Source organism: Falco punctatus (genome assembly GCF_963210335.1).
Source record: "Falco punctatus genome assembly, contig: scaffold_22, whole genome shotgun sequence".
Taxonomy (NCBI): domain Eukaryota; kingdom Metazoa; phylum Chordata; class Aves; order Falconiformes; family Falconidae; genus Falco; species Falco punctatus.
The window spans coordinates 181,269-198,542 of NW_027660223.1; the positions used below are offsets into that span (position 1 = coordinate 181,269).

A 17,274-nucleotide genomic window follows, 5' to 3' on the forward strand; every position below is an offset into this window, starting at 1 on the left:
CCAGGACCCCAGAACCTCCCTGATTGCTCGGACACATTTGAGGGCACCATCCAGAAAGGGTGCCGTGATCAGACAGAGGCACTTGCAATGAGCCTGCCCAAGGCGGGTGAGATGAATCTCCCTGGGACAGTGGCCTTTGTTCCTGCAGTCACACACAGGAACGGCGGTGCCCTGGGAGGTGTCCCCACCTCAGCTGGCCTCACGCACTGCTGGCGTGGTTGAACCCCAGCCTCATGCACACAGGGGGGCTCAGAGGCACGAGCCCGTCCCTGGCACATGCAGAGGCAGAGCACTGCAGCGGGCACAGTGACTGCCTGGCCTCCTGCTGCCCCTGCCAGAGGCTGGCAGCACCTCAGCCCGGGGGTGTCGCGCCCTGCTCGGCACCTCGCGGAGATGGCCCTCGTCATGAGCAATGGGCACGGGGACCTCGGTTCAAGGAAGCACGTTGCAGTGCTGCATTCAGGTGGCTTCCACAAATCCAGAACATTTTATGGAGGCCAGCACCGTCACAGAGTGCCCGTTGCCTGCCCCTGCCTGCGCTCACAGGACTGCCACGCGGCACGGCGGTGACCAAGCTGCCAGAGCACTCAGGCCTTACACCAAGGCAGGGGGTCAGAAGGGGAGTGTGTAGGTAGAAGGAGGACAGTATTGGAGAGCCAAGGGCTGCTGTTCCCTGGCAGTGCTGCCATGCCAGGAACTTTTCCCCTCCGTCTGTGGACTCAGGAACTGTCCCTGCAGCTCCAGAAAGGCCTTGGAAGGAAGAATCCCAGGAAAATTGAAGTTGCTTAATGGCCCTTTGGTTTTGTTAGACAAAGAGAGAGCAGGGCACCTTCAGAAAGGAAAATCACAGAAGAAATTAGAATGGGAATGGCCACTTTATCAGAAATTAAATACCACAAGCAAATGCAAAAAATTCAGAAGACAGTCTGGGTCTGTGATGAATTACATTATAAACGCTATTCATAATGTTAATGCTTCAGAAGAACATCCAGCTATCAGTTTGCACATTGCACCCTTGAGCTCCTGGTTCCTCATGCTGTAGATGAGGGGGTTCAGTGTTGGAGGCACCACCGAGTACAGAACTGTCACCACCAGGTCCAGGGATGGGGACGAGATGGAGGGGGGCTTCAGGTAGGCAAAATACGAGGTGCTGACAAATAGGGAGATCACGGCCAGATGGGGGAGGCACGTGGAAAAGGCTTTGTGCCGTCCCTGCTCAGAGGGGATCCTCAGCACAGCCCTGAAGATCTGCATGTAAGACAGAACAATGAAAACAAAACACCCAAAGAATAAAAAGGCACTAGCCACAATAAGCCCCACTTCCCTGAGGTAGGTGTGTGAGCAGGAGAGCTTGAGGATCTGTGGGATTTCACAGAAGAACTGTCCCAGGGCATTGCCTTGGCAGAGCGGCAGTGACAGTGTATTGGCCGTGTGCAGCGCAGCATAGAGAAACCCACTGGCCCAGGCAGCTGCTGCCACGTGGACACAAGCTCTGCTGCCCAGCAGGGTCCCGTAGTGCAGGGGCTGGCAGATGGCCACGTAGCGGTCGTAGGCCATGATGGTGAGGAGAGAACACTCCGCTGAAAGGAAAAAGACAATCAAGAAGAGCTGTGCAGCACATCCTGAGTAGGAGATGTCCCTGGTGTCCCAGAGGGAGTTGGCCATGGCTTTGGGGACAATAGTGGAGATGGAGCCCAGGTCGAGGAGGGAGAGGTTGAGGAGGAAGAAGTACATGGGGGTGTGCAGGTGGTGGTCGCACACTACGGCGGTGATGATGAGGCCATTGGCCATGAGGGCAGCCAGGTAGATGCCCAGGGAGAGCCAGAAGTGCAAGAGCTGCAGCTCCCGTGTGTCTGCCAATGGCAGCAGGAGGAACTGGGTGATGGAGCTGCTGTTGGACATCTGCTGCCTCTGGGCATATGGTCCTGTCACAGGAGAAAAAGACAGTGATAATTTATGGGAGACTTCTGCAAGCAAAATCAAAGCCATTTCCCACAGACCATCCCCCCGTCACACACAGACATCCCTCTCTTTTCTCAGAGACCTTCCTGCAGCTGTGTGGCTGCAGCCCTGCTTGGTGCTGGCCGTGTGGGCGATGAAGAGCAGGGCAGCTGCCCACGGGCTCTTGACCAGCCAGCCCCACTCTGCAGCAGTGGGTGGGGGCAGGGACCAGTCCTGGTGTTTAACTTTGTCCTGTGAAACCAGTGCCAACGCAGAAGGGCTGGTCAGCATCTGCAGCGCCAGTGCTAAGGAACGGGAAGGGTGAAGGCATTTTAAGAGAGTTTTAGTTTTTTTCACAGCTCCCCCCCATCTCTCCTGTTGAGTATTCTCGGATGTCAGAAAAGCAGAGCATTTTGGCTGCCCTCCGGTGGAACAGAGTGAGGTCTGTGAGGCAAGAGGATTGCCTGTGGGTGAGTGCCCAGTGAGGGGAGGTGGTCTGTCCATCTGGTTCCCAGTTTCTGTGGGCTTGCACCTTCCTGAGATGAATGGTGGCCACACTCCCATGTTACCCTGAAATACCACAAGGCACTGCTGAGAACAGACTGACCCACCACAGACCAGTAAAGGTTGTAGACGTTCATCAGAACTCAGCATCCCACCCACAGCAAAGGATACACAGCTCATTTCACCCTCCCCAACAGCGTTTTCTCCATCACAGAAACTCTACGCTTCTACGTGGGGCTTTCAGATCACTAATGGGTGCGAGGGGACAGGTTTCCATTCTGGAGGGCAACTCACTGCTTGGAAGGGAACTTCAAGGAGGTAGCCAAGTGCCCTAACAAGAGCATCAGATTGAGGGAGAGCCAGCCCCTTGCCCAGCCCCACATAGGGCATTGCCCACAGCCCCACAGGTGAGAGGAAAGCTGGGACACTTGTTCCCATGGACACACCTGCAGGAGAGGACCCACAAGGTCAGAGTGTGACTCTGCAGCTGAAACACCCATCCCCAGAGAGCCTGACAGCAAGAGCTAGAGAATAAAACTAACCCCAAAAGGCAGAGAAAGAAGTAAAATTGCACTGATGGTCTAGGTAAGAGTGTCCAGGGCGAGCGTGCCAGGCACTGAGGGCAGCGTTGCCCTTGCCCAGCTCTGCTCGCCACCTCCCCCACACCAACATTGCCGGGCAGCTGCTCTCAGCCCCTGTGCTCTGCAGAGGGGCCGGGGCACGTGGCTGCAGAGCTGCACCGCGGCTCTGCTGGAGCTCTGGCTGCAGAGGGGGGGGCTCACACCTCGGGACCCCCAGCCCTGAGGGCAGAGGCTTTGCTGGGGGCAGAGCAGCCAGGGGGATGCCTCAGAGAAAGGGGTCTGCACTGCACATGGTCAGAGAGAGCTTTCTGATTCTCCTTTCAACAACAATTCTGTCTGAAGTTTCCTATCAGTCCTTGCAATATCCTGGATGTCAGGAGATTTTCCTTGTGGGAGGTATCTCCCTGTGCCAGGTCTTTCCCTGTCAGCGCTCACAGACCACATCTCTGCCTCTGTGCACTGGCCCCGCACAAACCTGCCTGTCAGGGCACTGGCTGGGCGCAGGGTCCTGTCCGCAGGGGGAAAAGGGCAGCTCAGAACGACCCTGATGGCTCCAGCAAAGGTGCTGCTGCTGCTGTTCATAGGCGGAGGAGTGGCTGAGGGCACTTCAGGAGGCTCCTGGCAGACCTCCTCATCACTCAGAGTTACAGCTGGCAGTCTCAGGGACATCTTCAAACTCGAGATCTCCATTAACATTTCTGCCTTCGCTCTCCTGCCCCCAACAACAGAAAACTGAAAAAAACAGATTGAGGAGAGCCCTGGATTTATCACAGCAATCCCTGCGCTGACCTTCGATACGAAAAGTCTCGTCCAGACATATTCTGAGGGTAACCTATCCTTGTAAGCAGCGCTCAGCCATGCAGCACACTCTCAACAGCAGAGAGATCCTTCCCTCTCGGGGCTCAGTCCATACGCCCCCAGAGCTGTGGGGAGCCCCCCGGCAGGCTGAGAGCTGCCCCTGGCAGGCGGCAGAGCCCCTGCCCCAGCACACAGCCCCCGCGGCTGCAGGGACCCTGCTGGCAAGGACAGCCCTGGGCACCCCTGCCTGCACAGCCACCTTCACAGCCCTGCAGCCGGCCCTGGCACAAGGCAGCCCACATGCCCTGGCCCTCCCACGCTGCAGCAGGGAAGCCCTGCTCTGCAGCACACTGGCCTCCTCCACAGCAAAAGGCTCCCACACGGTCCCACAGGCTGGGGGTGCCCCAGCTGCTGCAGACCCGGCTAGCAACTGCAGAGGCATTGCCCTGCAGCCACACACTTACCGGCTCAAGGGCTCTGCACATTTCTCCAGCAGGGAGCTCTCAGCAGCCTCCCACCAGCCTTTGAGCTCTCCCTGCCTCCCTCCTCTGCCCCTCTGGGCTCCCTCCAGCTGTCCCTGGGGCTGCAGGGGAACCTGCTGGGCAGCAGGATGCTGCAGTCACTGATGTTTGTCTCTCAGCTCTGCAGACACTTATTTCCAGCAGTGGAATTTCTCCTACTAGAAAAAAAAGCTTTCAGCATGAGTGTCACCTTTTGTTAACCCTTCAGTAGACAGTACAGAAGGAAGCTCACATGAAAGCAGCTCAGATCTCCAGTGTGGGGGTTTGGGGTGTGATGTTTTCAGCTACTCTCACACAGTGCAGGCATGTAGCTCTGGGTTTGTAGTCTCAGGGCTAAAGACTCAGCTCTCCCTTGCCCGGGCCACATCTCTGCTCTGAAGCAAAGCCTTTGCACCCACGGGCTCGGGGACACTTGGTACCCGGCTGCCTTATGTCCAGGCAGAGCTGGGTTGGTGCCACAGCTGGGGGGCTTCAGCCCAGATGTGCAGCAGTGCCCTCAGCCAGGGGCCCATGCGGAGGCAGCTGGAGCCCGTCCTGTTGCAGACAGAGCTGTGACACTGAGGGAACCAAGTGCCAAGGCAGGTGGCAGAGCTCAGCACAGCTGCTCGGCAAGGACAGCAGCCTCCAACAGGTCCAACATTCAAAATGGAGTTTATGCTTGTGGGGCAATTCCAGGGCACCCGAAGGAGCGTTCCCTCCTTCTGCACAGGCCACAGCCTGCCAGTGTGTGACCTGGGGCCTGCACTCTGCTGCTCTCCTGCCTCACTCCCCCTGGGAGATGAGACTCCACCATTTCTTAGCTCCTAGAACCAAGGTGGACACAAATGATGCAGGGTTTCAGATCCAGGGGAGCATCACAGCTGTTGGCCTATCTGTCAACTGTGCTAGAATGCCCATGCAAAGAACCTGCAGACACCTAAAGCAGCATTGTCACTGCACTGCCCTGTGACTGTCAGTGGGTGGCTACTTGACCACTGGCAGGATCCCACCAAGCTGCTCCCACCTTCTTCACTCACCTTGATGTCTATAGGGTTGTTCTCTCACATAATTCTCACCCCTCTCCCTTTGTGTTTTGTCCTTTCTGCCATAGGGTATCACAGAGGTGCCACTAGAATTGCTTATTGGCTCAGGTTTGGGCAGGGGCTGGTCCATTTTGGAGTCAAATGAAAGTGGATTTATTGCCATGGAGTCAGCGCTTGATCTCTTCTCACCTTTGCCAGCCCTACAAACACCTCCAAACCGCTCCCAAACCCTGGCCATGTAAACACACAGGATCTCTACATTCCCCAATAAGATGTCAGGTTATTGATCCTAAGGCTTCCTCACGCTGCTTAAATAAGACTTTTCCCCTTCCCCTCCCTGATTTAGGTTATTTCAGAGCAGTTACCCCGAACCACACCTGTGTCACCTGGGCCAAGCTCAGACACGTAACAACGAAAATAATAATGGGTACCAAGTGTCCAAGGTCACACGCAAGCAAAATGTTTTGCTGCAGCGCATGCTGGGGTGGTGGACAGAGGTCACTGTGACGGTGAAATGAGATGTCCCTAAGGAGAGCAATCCACGCTGTCCTTGGGACCAGAGACATGCAGGGCTGGACTGTGCAGTGCTGCAGGAGAAGGCATTGCTGCCAGCGATGCCTCTGCAGCCCCAGAGGACATGTGGTTCCGGTGAACCTTATACCCAGAAAGGACAAGGTGCTTTTGATTGTGTCCTTGACCATGGACATCCCGTGATGCAGGGACACTTTGAAAATCATTGGTCTGTTTCTCTATTGCCTCACCACAGCGATGACTTTCAAAAGTGCTGGCTAACTGGGGAGGCCCAAGAAGGCTGAATGTTAGTCAAGTGGTGCCCACCTACAAGAAGGGTAGGAGGGAGGATTGGGATAACTACAGGCCTGTCAACCTGATCTTAGTGCCAGGGAAGGTTGTGGAGCAGATCAACCTGAGCACCATCACACAGGAGGTGCAGGAAAACCAGGAGGTCAGGACCAGCCTGCATGGGTTTATGAAAGGCAGGTCTTGCCTGATGAAGCTGATCTCCTTCTGGGACAAGGTGACCTGCCTAGTGGATGAGGGAAAGGCTGTGGATGCTGCCTACCTGGACCTTAGGAAAGCCTTTTGGCTCCATCTCCCACTGCATTCTCCTGGAGAAACTGGCTGCTCATGGCTTCGGTGGGTGTTCTCCACGCTGGGTTAGAGCTGGCTGGACAGCCAAGCCCCAAGAGGGGGAGTAAATGGAGTGACATCCAGGTGACGGCCCATAAGGAGTGGTGTTCCCCAGGGCTCAGTGTTGGGGCCAGTCCTGCTTCAGAACTTTATCAACGATCCAGACAAGGAGATTGAGTGCACCCTCAGTGAGTTTGCATACAACATCAAGTGGGGTGGCAGTGCTGATGTCTTTGAGGGCTGGAAGGCTCTGCAGAGGGGTCTGCACAGGTTGGACCATTCGAGTGAGTCCAACTGTATGAAGTTCAACCAGGAGAAGTGCCAGTTCTGCACTTGGGTCACAACAGCCCCCCACAACGCTACAGGCTTGGGGCAGAGTGGCTGGAAGGCTGCCTGGTGGGGAAGTACCCTGAGGGTGAGGGTTGACAGATGGTTGAGCATGAGCCATCAGTGTGCCGGGGTGGCCAAGATGACCAATAGCATCCTGGCTTGTATCAGAAACAGTGTGGCCAGCAGGACCAGGGCAGTGATCGATCCCCTGCACTCGGCACTGCTGAAGCCAAACCTCGACCAACATGTTTCTGTTTTGGGCCCCTCACTTCAAGAGAAACGTTGAGGTCCAGGAGCGTGTCCAGAGAAGGGCAACAAAGCCGGTGAAGGGTCTGGATCCCTGCTTGGATGAAGAGTGGCTGAGGGGACTTGAGTTGTTTAGTCTGGATCGTAGGAGGCTCAGGGGGGACCTTACTGCTCTCTAGAAGTACCTGAAAGGAGGTTGTAGATGGGGTGGGTAGGACTGTTCTCCCAGATAACAAGTGACAGGACAAGAGGCAACAGCCTCAAGTTACACCAGGAGAGGTTCAGATTGGATATGAGGAAAAACATCTTCACTGCAGGGGTGGTCAAGCATTGGAACCAGGGAGCTGGTGGAATCATCAGCCCTAGAGATGTTTCAAAAAGAGGTAGATGCAGTTCTTCATGGCATGATTTAGTGATGGAATTGGCCGTCCTGAGTTTACATTTGGATTTGATGATCTTTAAGGTCTTTTCCAAGCTAAATGATTCTCTGTTTCTGTGCTTCTGTGATATCGCAAGCCTACCTAGACGAGTTTCTGAGAATGTTGATTTAGCTGACCCTGCCTCAGCTGGAGGGGTGGACTCGATGACCTCCAAAGGTCAGTCCAACCTGAAAAAACACCATAGAGCTATAAAGGCATATATAAAATGTGTCAACACAAATAGAGGGGCTCAGCTGAAGATGAGCTTGTGGGAAATGGCTTGCGGGAAAGATATCTGACAAATCTGATGAAACAAGCATGCTTTTCTGTGGTCAGGACCTGGGCCAGGATGAGGGTGATGGAGGGGTGTGGTATTGGGAGGGAAAATCAGTCTCAGGAACTCCTCATGCAGGAGGACGTGCCTGGCTGTGAGGGGCCTGTGAGGTCAGTTCTGCCTCTGGAGGTGACAGGCCAGCATCAGGAACGTGGCTGGGACAGTCCCTCTGCCAAGGGACCCCATAGGCCCCATCCAGGAGAAGGGCTGGGATAGGGGTTGTCACGTCCATTGCACCTGGGGACATGATGGGACAGCAGCAGGCACATGGCTTGGTCATGTCCCAGGGAGAAGCTGAAAGGCCAGCAGCAGTTACGTGGTTTGGGAGACCATGGGAGTATTCCTTCTCTCTGGTGAGAGAGCAGAGCATAAAAAAAGGCTTCCTGGCTGCATTCCCCGCGGGAAGGGTATTTTCTGAGATGGTAAACCTTTCCTGGGCAGTGGAAAACAGCAGGAGAGAGGAAAAAATGTCACAAAGTTTCAACTTGGAAAGCAGAGACTGGACCTCAGCAGGAAGATCTGTCACTCCAGGGGTCCTGCTGCGGTGCGAGGGCTCAGCCAGAGGGAGCCTGGATCAGCCCATGGTTTGTGTTTCAAGGAACAGCCGGTGAGAGTGGAGGTACCTCAGCGAAGGTATGGCAATGTTGGGGTGAGAGCAAGGCAGGGCAGCGAGATGGTGCCTACAGCCTGCAGGGCAACAGGGGCAGGGCTCCAACCATGTAGGACAGCCTGTGGTGGAGATGGCAGAGGGCACTGGCAAGGCTGGAAGGCACCAGTAGAACCCAGGTCTGTGTCCCCTTGGCTGAGGCAGCTGTCTCTGCCTCTGAGGGCCATGACAAGACATGATGTCCTCACGGCACGGGGGCATCGTTGCCTCCTTGCAGCCCCACCGGGAAGCTGGAAGTTGCTGTGCCATTGCTGTCCTTCACTGGGCATTGGATGCCCACCTTCCATGGTCTCCAGGAAGAGCCCTGAGCCCTCTGTGACGGACAGCACTGACCTCCCCACAGGCTGCAGGTCACGGCTTGGCCTTTCTGCTTCATCAAGCAAGCCAAGGCTTTGCTCAGCAGCAGAGCTGCCTGCACAGCGCCTTTGCCTTCCTGCACTCACAGCCTCCAAGGATGGACTCTAACAGGGCCATGGGGAGGCTTTCTCGGCCATGGCCCACAGCGGGGCCCATTAACGCTTCCAGGAGCTGTGGGCTTTGCCTCTGACTTGGTGTTCTTGAGAGGTTTCTTCAATCTCCTCTGAACACCTGCAGTTCACAGCACCACAGACACCCTGGGCTCATTACGAGGCAGAAAGCCCTTACGAGCCGTATCTCTTCCATCAGGGACACCTGGTCTTCAAGTTTGGCTCCTACACTTAATGAGTTAGGTTTGAGCCATACAGTGAAAGAGAAAGGCAGGTAATGCGCACTTTGGAGAAGTGATAGAAGGCTTTTCCAATTGCTATTGATGCAGAGTGTCTCCTGAGGAGGTGCGGACAGGTAGGAAAAGCAGTCCCTGGAGCTAAACACTGTGTGGACAGCCTTGCTCCTCAGCTCTCCAGCCCCACTGTTTTTTTCCTCAGCCCCATGAGACTTACATCACTTGACATCAGACTTCTTCAACCAACTCTGCAGCTGAATATAACAAGTTCTTGGCAGTAATTATTGCCTGCTTTCCTTAGAGAACGGGGTGTAAACAGGAATAAAAGAGGGATTACATATCGGGGGGGGAGGGGGGGGGAGTGTTATAGAAATTAATAAATAAAAAATACATTTCTCAGCTCTATAATTGTTAGTTCAAGCAGATCCCCATGAGGTCTATTGCCACAACTGAAGAGTTGCCCATAGGGAATATTAGAGACACTACTGAAAGACAGTCCAACTTTTCCTCTCTGAACCTTAAAGCAGAAGCTACATCGGTAGAATGGATTGGAGTGATCACAGAGGAAGAGGAGAAAGGCATCTGGGGATGAACTTCTTAACCCAGAGCTGTAAATCAGGAAACCAGGAAGTCAGCGTATTCCCAATGTCTTGAATTCCAGAGAAGGTGTGAACTTCCTGGGACTCATGACAAATATTAGGATGTTTCCAAATCTTTTTTTGTATCTGTAGAAGTTCTCCCACTTTGATCTACGTATATGCAACAACTGCTATTAACAACAGCACAGACTCTGCCTTCAGACGCCAGCTTCATATCTAATGCCATTCCATTTTGCACAGCTATAGGGGCTATTCCTCACACTTCTTCCTGCAAAGCCTTCATGGCACCTGCAGGGTCCTTGCCCATCTCTTCCATTGCTGCGCATCTCTTTATCACTGCCTTCTCCAGTTCAGGAACCGCTGACCAAGGAGTAACCAAGGCCACAAGCAGGCTGATGATCTGGGCTGTCATTATGACACCCATTACATCTGGGAAGCTCATAGGCCAGTAGGAGGCACGTGGCCATGAAGGTGAGTTTGAGGTCCCTGGACTGTCCAGTTTCCTTGGGGGATGGGCCATCAGCAGCCCAGCTGGTTATGGCTGCAGTAAGAAAGGCACTTGGACTCTGAGACAAAGTGTCATTTCAAATGGCCTTGGTTAGAGCAAACTCTCTACACACAGAGACAATCGTGTCAGCTGTATGCCGTCCCTTCCGAGGCCGGGAACACGGAGTTTCCAGCGTTGGGAGAGTGGTGCAGCAAGTGGTGCAGATCCTGCCTGCAGAAGGCTTATCCCACATTGTCTCCTGTCAGCTCTTGAAGTGTTTTCTGCCAGGGAAACCCATTCTAGTCATCACTTCTCGTGTTCTAAGAGGAGGTGTTCACTTGGGAATTGGTAACTGCAGTCCCAGACAAAGGTAAGGGCGTGAGGTTGGCCATTCACCAGCATCTTCCTGCAGATTTCTTCTTCCAATATGGCTTATTCTGCAACCCAGGGACACACTCAGCACAAGAGGTGTGGCCAAGAGGTACGTGGAGCACAGCACAGGCCTGCTCAGGTTTCCTGTGACACTCATCACTAACTCCTCCATGTGCAAAGGTCTTCTGCTCAGATCCTCTCAACCTCCTGATGAAGATTAGAAGGAGAACGATATCTCCTTTAGACCACTAGAGAAATAGGTTTAATTCAAGGGTTAGGTTGATTGGAAAGTGGAAGATGATCCCCCACCAACATGGCAGAAATGCTTTGCTGGACTTGTTTTGAACAGAAAGACAAGGAAGGAATGGTGAAAAATGTGGACGGCACCTTTCAGTCAAGTATGGGTGACGCTGGTAAAGTAGAAATCAAGGGCAAGTCAGCAAGACAAATTGTAGCAGGGCTGAGTAGAGAGGAAAGATCCCCTCCACCAACCCTTGGGCAGTGCTCTTCCTAATGCAGCCCAGGATGCCGTGGGCCTTATTTGTTTGAAAGGTGGAAATCAGGAGAAGAGGAGGTCTGGGAACACCTAATAACAGCCTTCCCATATCTTCTTGGGTCATATCAGCAGGAAAAGGCAGCCAGGTTCTTGCCTGTTGTGCGTGATGCGACTGTGAGGGCCAATGGGCATCAGCTGAAGCAAGGGAAGACAATGTCCTTCCCCAAGAAGACAGTCAAGCAGTGGATCAGATGTCCCACAGAGCTTGTGCCATGTCCATCCTTGGAGGTTTTCAAGCCCCACTTGAAGGAAAGCCTGAGCTACTTGCTTCAACCCCATAACTGATCGTTTTCTGAGCAGCATGTAGGCCTGGACACCTCGGGAGGTCCCTTCCAGCATGAATGATTCTGGATCTCCATCCACCATGGTTCTTGCCTTCATGAAGGGAGGGAAATCACTCAGGTTTCCAGCGGCTGTTGAAGCCTAACAGAAAGTTGGTCGGATGACCTGCAATGCTCCTTTCCCACTCCAAGCTTTGCTGCTCAGATGCAGGGCTGCTTGGCTGGTTCCTATTGATTCCTGTTCTTCACCCTTTCCTACCTTTTCCCCACCTTTCCCACGCACAGTTGCTTCTCCTTGACTACCCTTGTATCCTCCCACGCAAGCAGCCCACCCCTCCTTTCCCTTTCCTCCCTGGCCATTGTCTGTCCTCCTTTGGTGATTCTTTGGAGGTTTTCACCATAGGTGGCCACTCAGAAGAGGGACTGATCATCCCCCTTGACTCAGCATCATCCCCCTTGACTCAGCATCATCCCCCTTGACAGAGCACTGTTGTGGCCACATCCAGATTATCTGTGCCTGGGCTTTGAGGTTTCTTATTCTGGAGGAGTGGGGAAAAACTGGAGAGGCTGTGGAGGATACCTGCCTGGATGGAGTTTGGAGTCTGTGGAGAGAGTCTGAAGGTGCTGGGCTTCTTGAGACCGACAAAATGGATCCTCAGGCACTACAGTAGTAGCATGCACCTGCTTGAAGGGGGCTGTCAGAGATGTCAGAGATAAGGGAGTGATTCCTGATAGCGGCAGGAAGACAGAACCTCCACAAAGTGCTGCTTGGAAGGGTAAGATTGGATGTGAGGAAAAAGAAATGTCCCTTGGTGGGTTGCCCTCTGATGCCAGACTTCACCCAGAGGGAGCCTGGATCAGCCCATGGCTTTGAGTTTCAAGGAACAAGCAGGGATGAGGGGAGAAACTTCAGAAAAGGCAGAGAAATGAGGGTGTGAGTGCTGGGTAGGAAGGCAAGGAAGAGTCCAACCCCCAGAGTGGAAAGAGGTGCCACATGGACAGTGTAGGGCAACTTGCAGTGGAGATGGCCCAGGGCTGGCAAGGCTGAATGGCCCAACTGGGGGCTGAGGGATTTGTCCACTTGGCAATGGCAGTTGCCCATGTCATCTAGGCCTGTGACATGGAACTTGATTTGGAGGGTCTTCTGTTCTGCTCTCCAAGAGCTTCCAAGGGTTGGGGCTTGGTCTTTCTGCTTCATTAAAAAAAATCCAAATGTGTTTTGCAGCATTACAGCCACCGACACAGTGCCTTTGCCTACCTGCAGTTCTGGCCTCTAATTAGCTCCTCTAACGAGTCCATGGGGACGCTTTGTCAGCAATGGCCCTCAGCGGGACCCATCAATGTTTGAAGGTATTTTCAGTGTTGCTTCTGACTTACATTCCTTGAGTGGTTGGTTCAGTCTGCTCTCAGTAGCTCAGGTTCATGGCAGGAGCCCCCAATGCCCTAACAAGGTATTTGCCTTTTTGTCATTTCCTTCAAGTCTTCAAACATGTGCAGCTAATTGAATCTGTTCCATTCATGTAGATAAAGGAGATTTCAAAGTGCACCTGAAAATAATTATATTTTATTTCATAGGTTACATTTTGCTACTTTTTAGGTTAGAGGGGAGGTTCTAGCAGCAATCTCCAAGTGATAATGATGCAGAGGATCTCCTGAGGAGGTCTGGACTGGTAGGAAACGCAGTCCCTTGAGGTCTGACACAGGATGGACAACCTTGCTCAGAATGTCCCCAAGACCACCCTTTTTCTCATTGTCCCCTGGGACTCACATCCCTTCTCCTTACATCACAATTCTCCCTCAGTTCTGCAGGTGGGTTCTGCAGCTCCTTTGCACCATCCCCACCTGTTTGCCTTAGAGGACAGGCTGCACACAGGCGCAGAAGAATTTTTCCAGTTTGCAAGCAATGTGAAGAATGATCAAGTGTCATAAATAAGCAAAGAGCCTCCACAAGCAGATGCCAGTCCTAAGCTGTCTCTGATGAGGTGCCTTTCTGCAAGGGACACTCTTATGAGAAATCTGTTAGGTGCTAGATACGGAAATATAGATCTAAACACAAGGAAAGAGTTGGGTAAGGAGACAGTTCGGCTTTGGGGAGACATGCAAGCTTTTCCTTCCTGAAGCTAAAAACAGCAGCACAGGTGAGAGGTACCTAAAAGACCAAAGAATAAAGGGAGGAGGAAACTGGTGAATAACTGAAAGAGCCTTTGCTGAGACAGTCTGCTGAAAATATGGCTCACACACCCACATTCATATTATACAGAAATGTTTTCAAATTGCCAACATCAAAAAAGTAAAAATGTAAAAATAATCCTATAAGTATTAATCTTACATACACGGATAGACTCCAAATTATCAAAACTTTCAGTCTTCCAACTAAAGCACGGATTTCCAATATTACCTTAATATTAAAACAAATATTAAAACAGAATCAGAGTTCAAATACCAAAACAGAATCAGAGTTCAAATACCAAAACAGACTCAGAGTTCAAGTACCGAAACAGAATCAGAGTTCAAATACAGGAACAGAATCAGAGTGCAAATAACGGAACATAATGAGAGTTCAAATACCAGAACAGAATCAGAGTTCAAATACCGGAACAGAATCGCAGTTCAAATACCAAAACAGAATCAGAGTTCAAATACCGGAACAGAACCAGTTCTTTGAGCTAGATCTGTTCTTTTTAATAGACGTGCTGGTAACAATGAGCGCACCTGTATTTCTTCCAGCTTATTTCTTACAGCTAGTTTGATACCTGAGGGCAAAGCTCACTGTGGGGACATGTACCCTAACTTTGTGTATTCTAGTTTTCTGATCTCATATTTTGCTTAATACAGTGTTTTGTAAGAGGTTGTTTCAATTTAGCAGCCTTAATTCTGAGTTAAAAACACTTACTACGTCAACTGTCTAGGCAGTGTTCAACACCTGTTAGATGCCCTTTTGGAGAGGATATGAATATAAGAGGATATTTTGGAGAAGAATAGCTTTTATTTTGTTTTATTGGTTTTATATTAGTTTTATTATAAGATAACATTGAGTGATCTTTGGTTTTATTTCTTTTGATGTTGTGTTGTGTTTTTTTAAGGAGAATACTAGTGTTAAAAGTGAACCCAGGACATCGGAGACAGAAGAGAGACAATTCACTTCAGGAGCTGAGCCTGTGAACGAATCTGTAGGACAGACAGATTCATCTGTAAAATCTTTCTCCAGGAAAAGACACGGTTCAGACACAGGCAACTCTCTCGGTAAGAAAGATTCTACGTTTTCTCAGAGATTACGGCGACAGCTACTCTGAAACTACCTATTACAGGAAGCGGAGAGTAGAAGAATTTAGTTGTTGCCTGCCGTGTAAGTACCCCATTGTTCCTTCAGTTAAAATATTAAACTTGTACAACCTCTTAGTGTACTTACCAACACACTTCTATAGATACACTTATGCTAATTACTCTGATGTGGGAAAGGGTATAAATTATGTAAGTAAATAAAACTTGAAGTTCTGGGAGTTGTGCCAGAAACCTGGATGTCACAATATTGAGATTAAGTCCATAGCTGTGTTTGCTGGAGGGCGACAGTGCTGTGAAGGAAACACTGAGTAAGGAGGTAACTATGGAAGTTCCAGGGGCAAAACCCACCAAACTGATGAAGTTAGTGTAGAAGTCTGAACTCTTTGTCTCAGATCACTGAATACATTGTACCAGTCTGATACGTGTCCTGAAACACATGAGAAAAACAAGCAGCAGAGTATCTGAGGCTAAAAACTTCACAAATCTAGTAACTGAAGGAAAAACCTAAACGTCCACAGATTAGAGAGATATAAGAGGACACAAAAAGTACTTGGGATCCATTCTAGAGAATTTGGTTCAGCTTGCAAGTCTCTAAGAAGCTGTTTCCCTCACAGGTGTTCATCAAAAAGCTGATGGTAGAGTTTGAAGAGCTGTTGCTCACTTCAAAGGGTAGTTTCTAGATTCCAGATCATGGTGCTAATTAATAGTTCAACTCATAATGCCCATCAGTTTCAAACATTTAGGTAAGGAATAAAGTATTTCTGTCAGGAAGCTGAGAAAAAAGGTCGGATGCCACCTTGAAAGAAGACAAGCTTTTGTTTAAAACACAGAATCGAGAGTTCTTGCTCAATTACTTCCTGGTATCACAAATAATTAGCAAACTTCTCAGCTTTCATATCTTTATATGGAACTTTAATGTGCCAGTTGTAAAGTTATGTACAGGAACATGTTGGAAAGCATTCCCATGGGATTGTTCCACAGGGATGAAACACTGTTATGCTAACGCTCATTAGCAACAATTGGCATAGTCTGCTCTCTGGGAAATGTGACGGTCATCCAGGCCTGCATCTCCACTGTTGTACCTTTGAGGCTTGGTGTGCGTGTAAAGCGTAGAGATAGACAGCACACCTGAGCCAAACGTCATCAGGCTCAAGCTAGCCCAAGGTCAGTTGGGTGCGTGATACAAACCTCCAGGCTGGCGTAGCCTGTCGGCTGCATGTCAGCTGTAAGCCTGAAGCAGGCAGGCTCAAGTGCAAGCTGACTTCTGCTGCTCTGACCACACCTTTGTCTGTCAGCACCTCCTGTCCTCTGTGAGACTTTGGAAACAACTTCTTTCTTAATCTGTCTGTGCTAAAATGCATCACGATGATTTCCAGGTGTTTCTTGGCAACTTACCCTCTGAGTGTGTTGGAGTTCTGTCTGTTTTCCTGTTTTCCTTTGGGCACTCCTTTGCAAGTTTTCTGAGCCTGCACTTTGATACATATACCCTGCTGTGGAAAAGGCTTTTGCTCCATCTGTTTCAGTAGGCTGTTGACATGTTCACTTTTCTTTGTTACGGGGTGACACCGAGTTCTAGATGCCACACGGCGAGAGCCAATATAATGTGGTACATAACGAAGGGGGAAGGGTCACTTCAGTGACTGGGAGCAGCTCTGAGCCCAACCCAAGGTGTTAATCAGTAAAAACACACCAAGAATCAAACCCGCCTTTGTGGAGAAGGCATTACTTCCCTCCAAAGAGCTGGACTGGACTTCTTTGCATTTCACAGCTATTCTGTAGCAAGAAAAGACAAGCGTCCTTTCACTAAAACACCGTCCCCAGGGTTTCCCTCCATAGCTGCCAGCCCATCTCTGCAGCACCATAAATCACTGAAATAGGTTATCTGCTTCCTTCAAATGGAAAAACAATGTATTTAACCAACCTTCTAGTTTAGCAGTTTTAAGAACATTCTGCCCAGCAGAATCAAGATGAGAGGTGTCTCTAGTTCATTGTCCTGGCTCCAACAGTGTCTTTGGCATTACTGTACCATTAAGCAGAAAAGGCCTCAGTAACCTTTTCCTCAATTGATTTTTAGAGTCCCTTTTTGAAGCTGTGCAAACATTTAGCATCCACTGTGGTTTCCATAAGTTAATGTCATTAATGCAGGTTAACTACACAGTGGGTGAAGAACCCTCCTCTTCCTTTGTTTTGGATGCGATTGTTCACTTTAACCATATCTTTACTCCTTATGCACTGGTTTTCTTTGTGCCTGACAGTTTGGCAGAGGGACCCCGTTTTCTTTGCTAGCAGCAGGAGAACAACAACTATTTCTGAGTCCTCCCGGGAGCCAGAGTCTGCTGCAGAGGGTGCAGAACTTAACTCAGCACTAAGATACATCATTGCAAATGATTACAGGCTGTGTCATCTGTTCCCTTCCCATTCCTTTTCTTGAGAGGCGATGGGTATGGTGCTCTAGCTCCTGCCGTGTTTATCACACAGAGGT

General features: G+C 50.8%; 1 protein-coding gene across 1 annotated transcript; it reads right to left on the reverse strand.

The window, feature by feature from the left end:
• Positions 1–960: 960 nt before the first annotated feature.
• LOC308057554 (olfactory receptor 14C36-like) lies at positions 961–2,085 on the reverse strand (the record flags this gene model as incomplete). Its single annotated transcript, XM_080411634.1, has 1 exon — positions 961–2,085. Exon 1 carries the CDS (start codon positions 1,987–1,989, stop codon positions 961–963), a length of 1,029 nt encoding a protein of 342 aa, XP_080267760.1. The 5' UTR covers positions 1,990–2,085.
• Between the last annotated feature and the right edge of the window lie 15,189 nt (positions 2,086–17,274).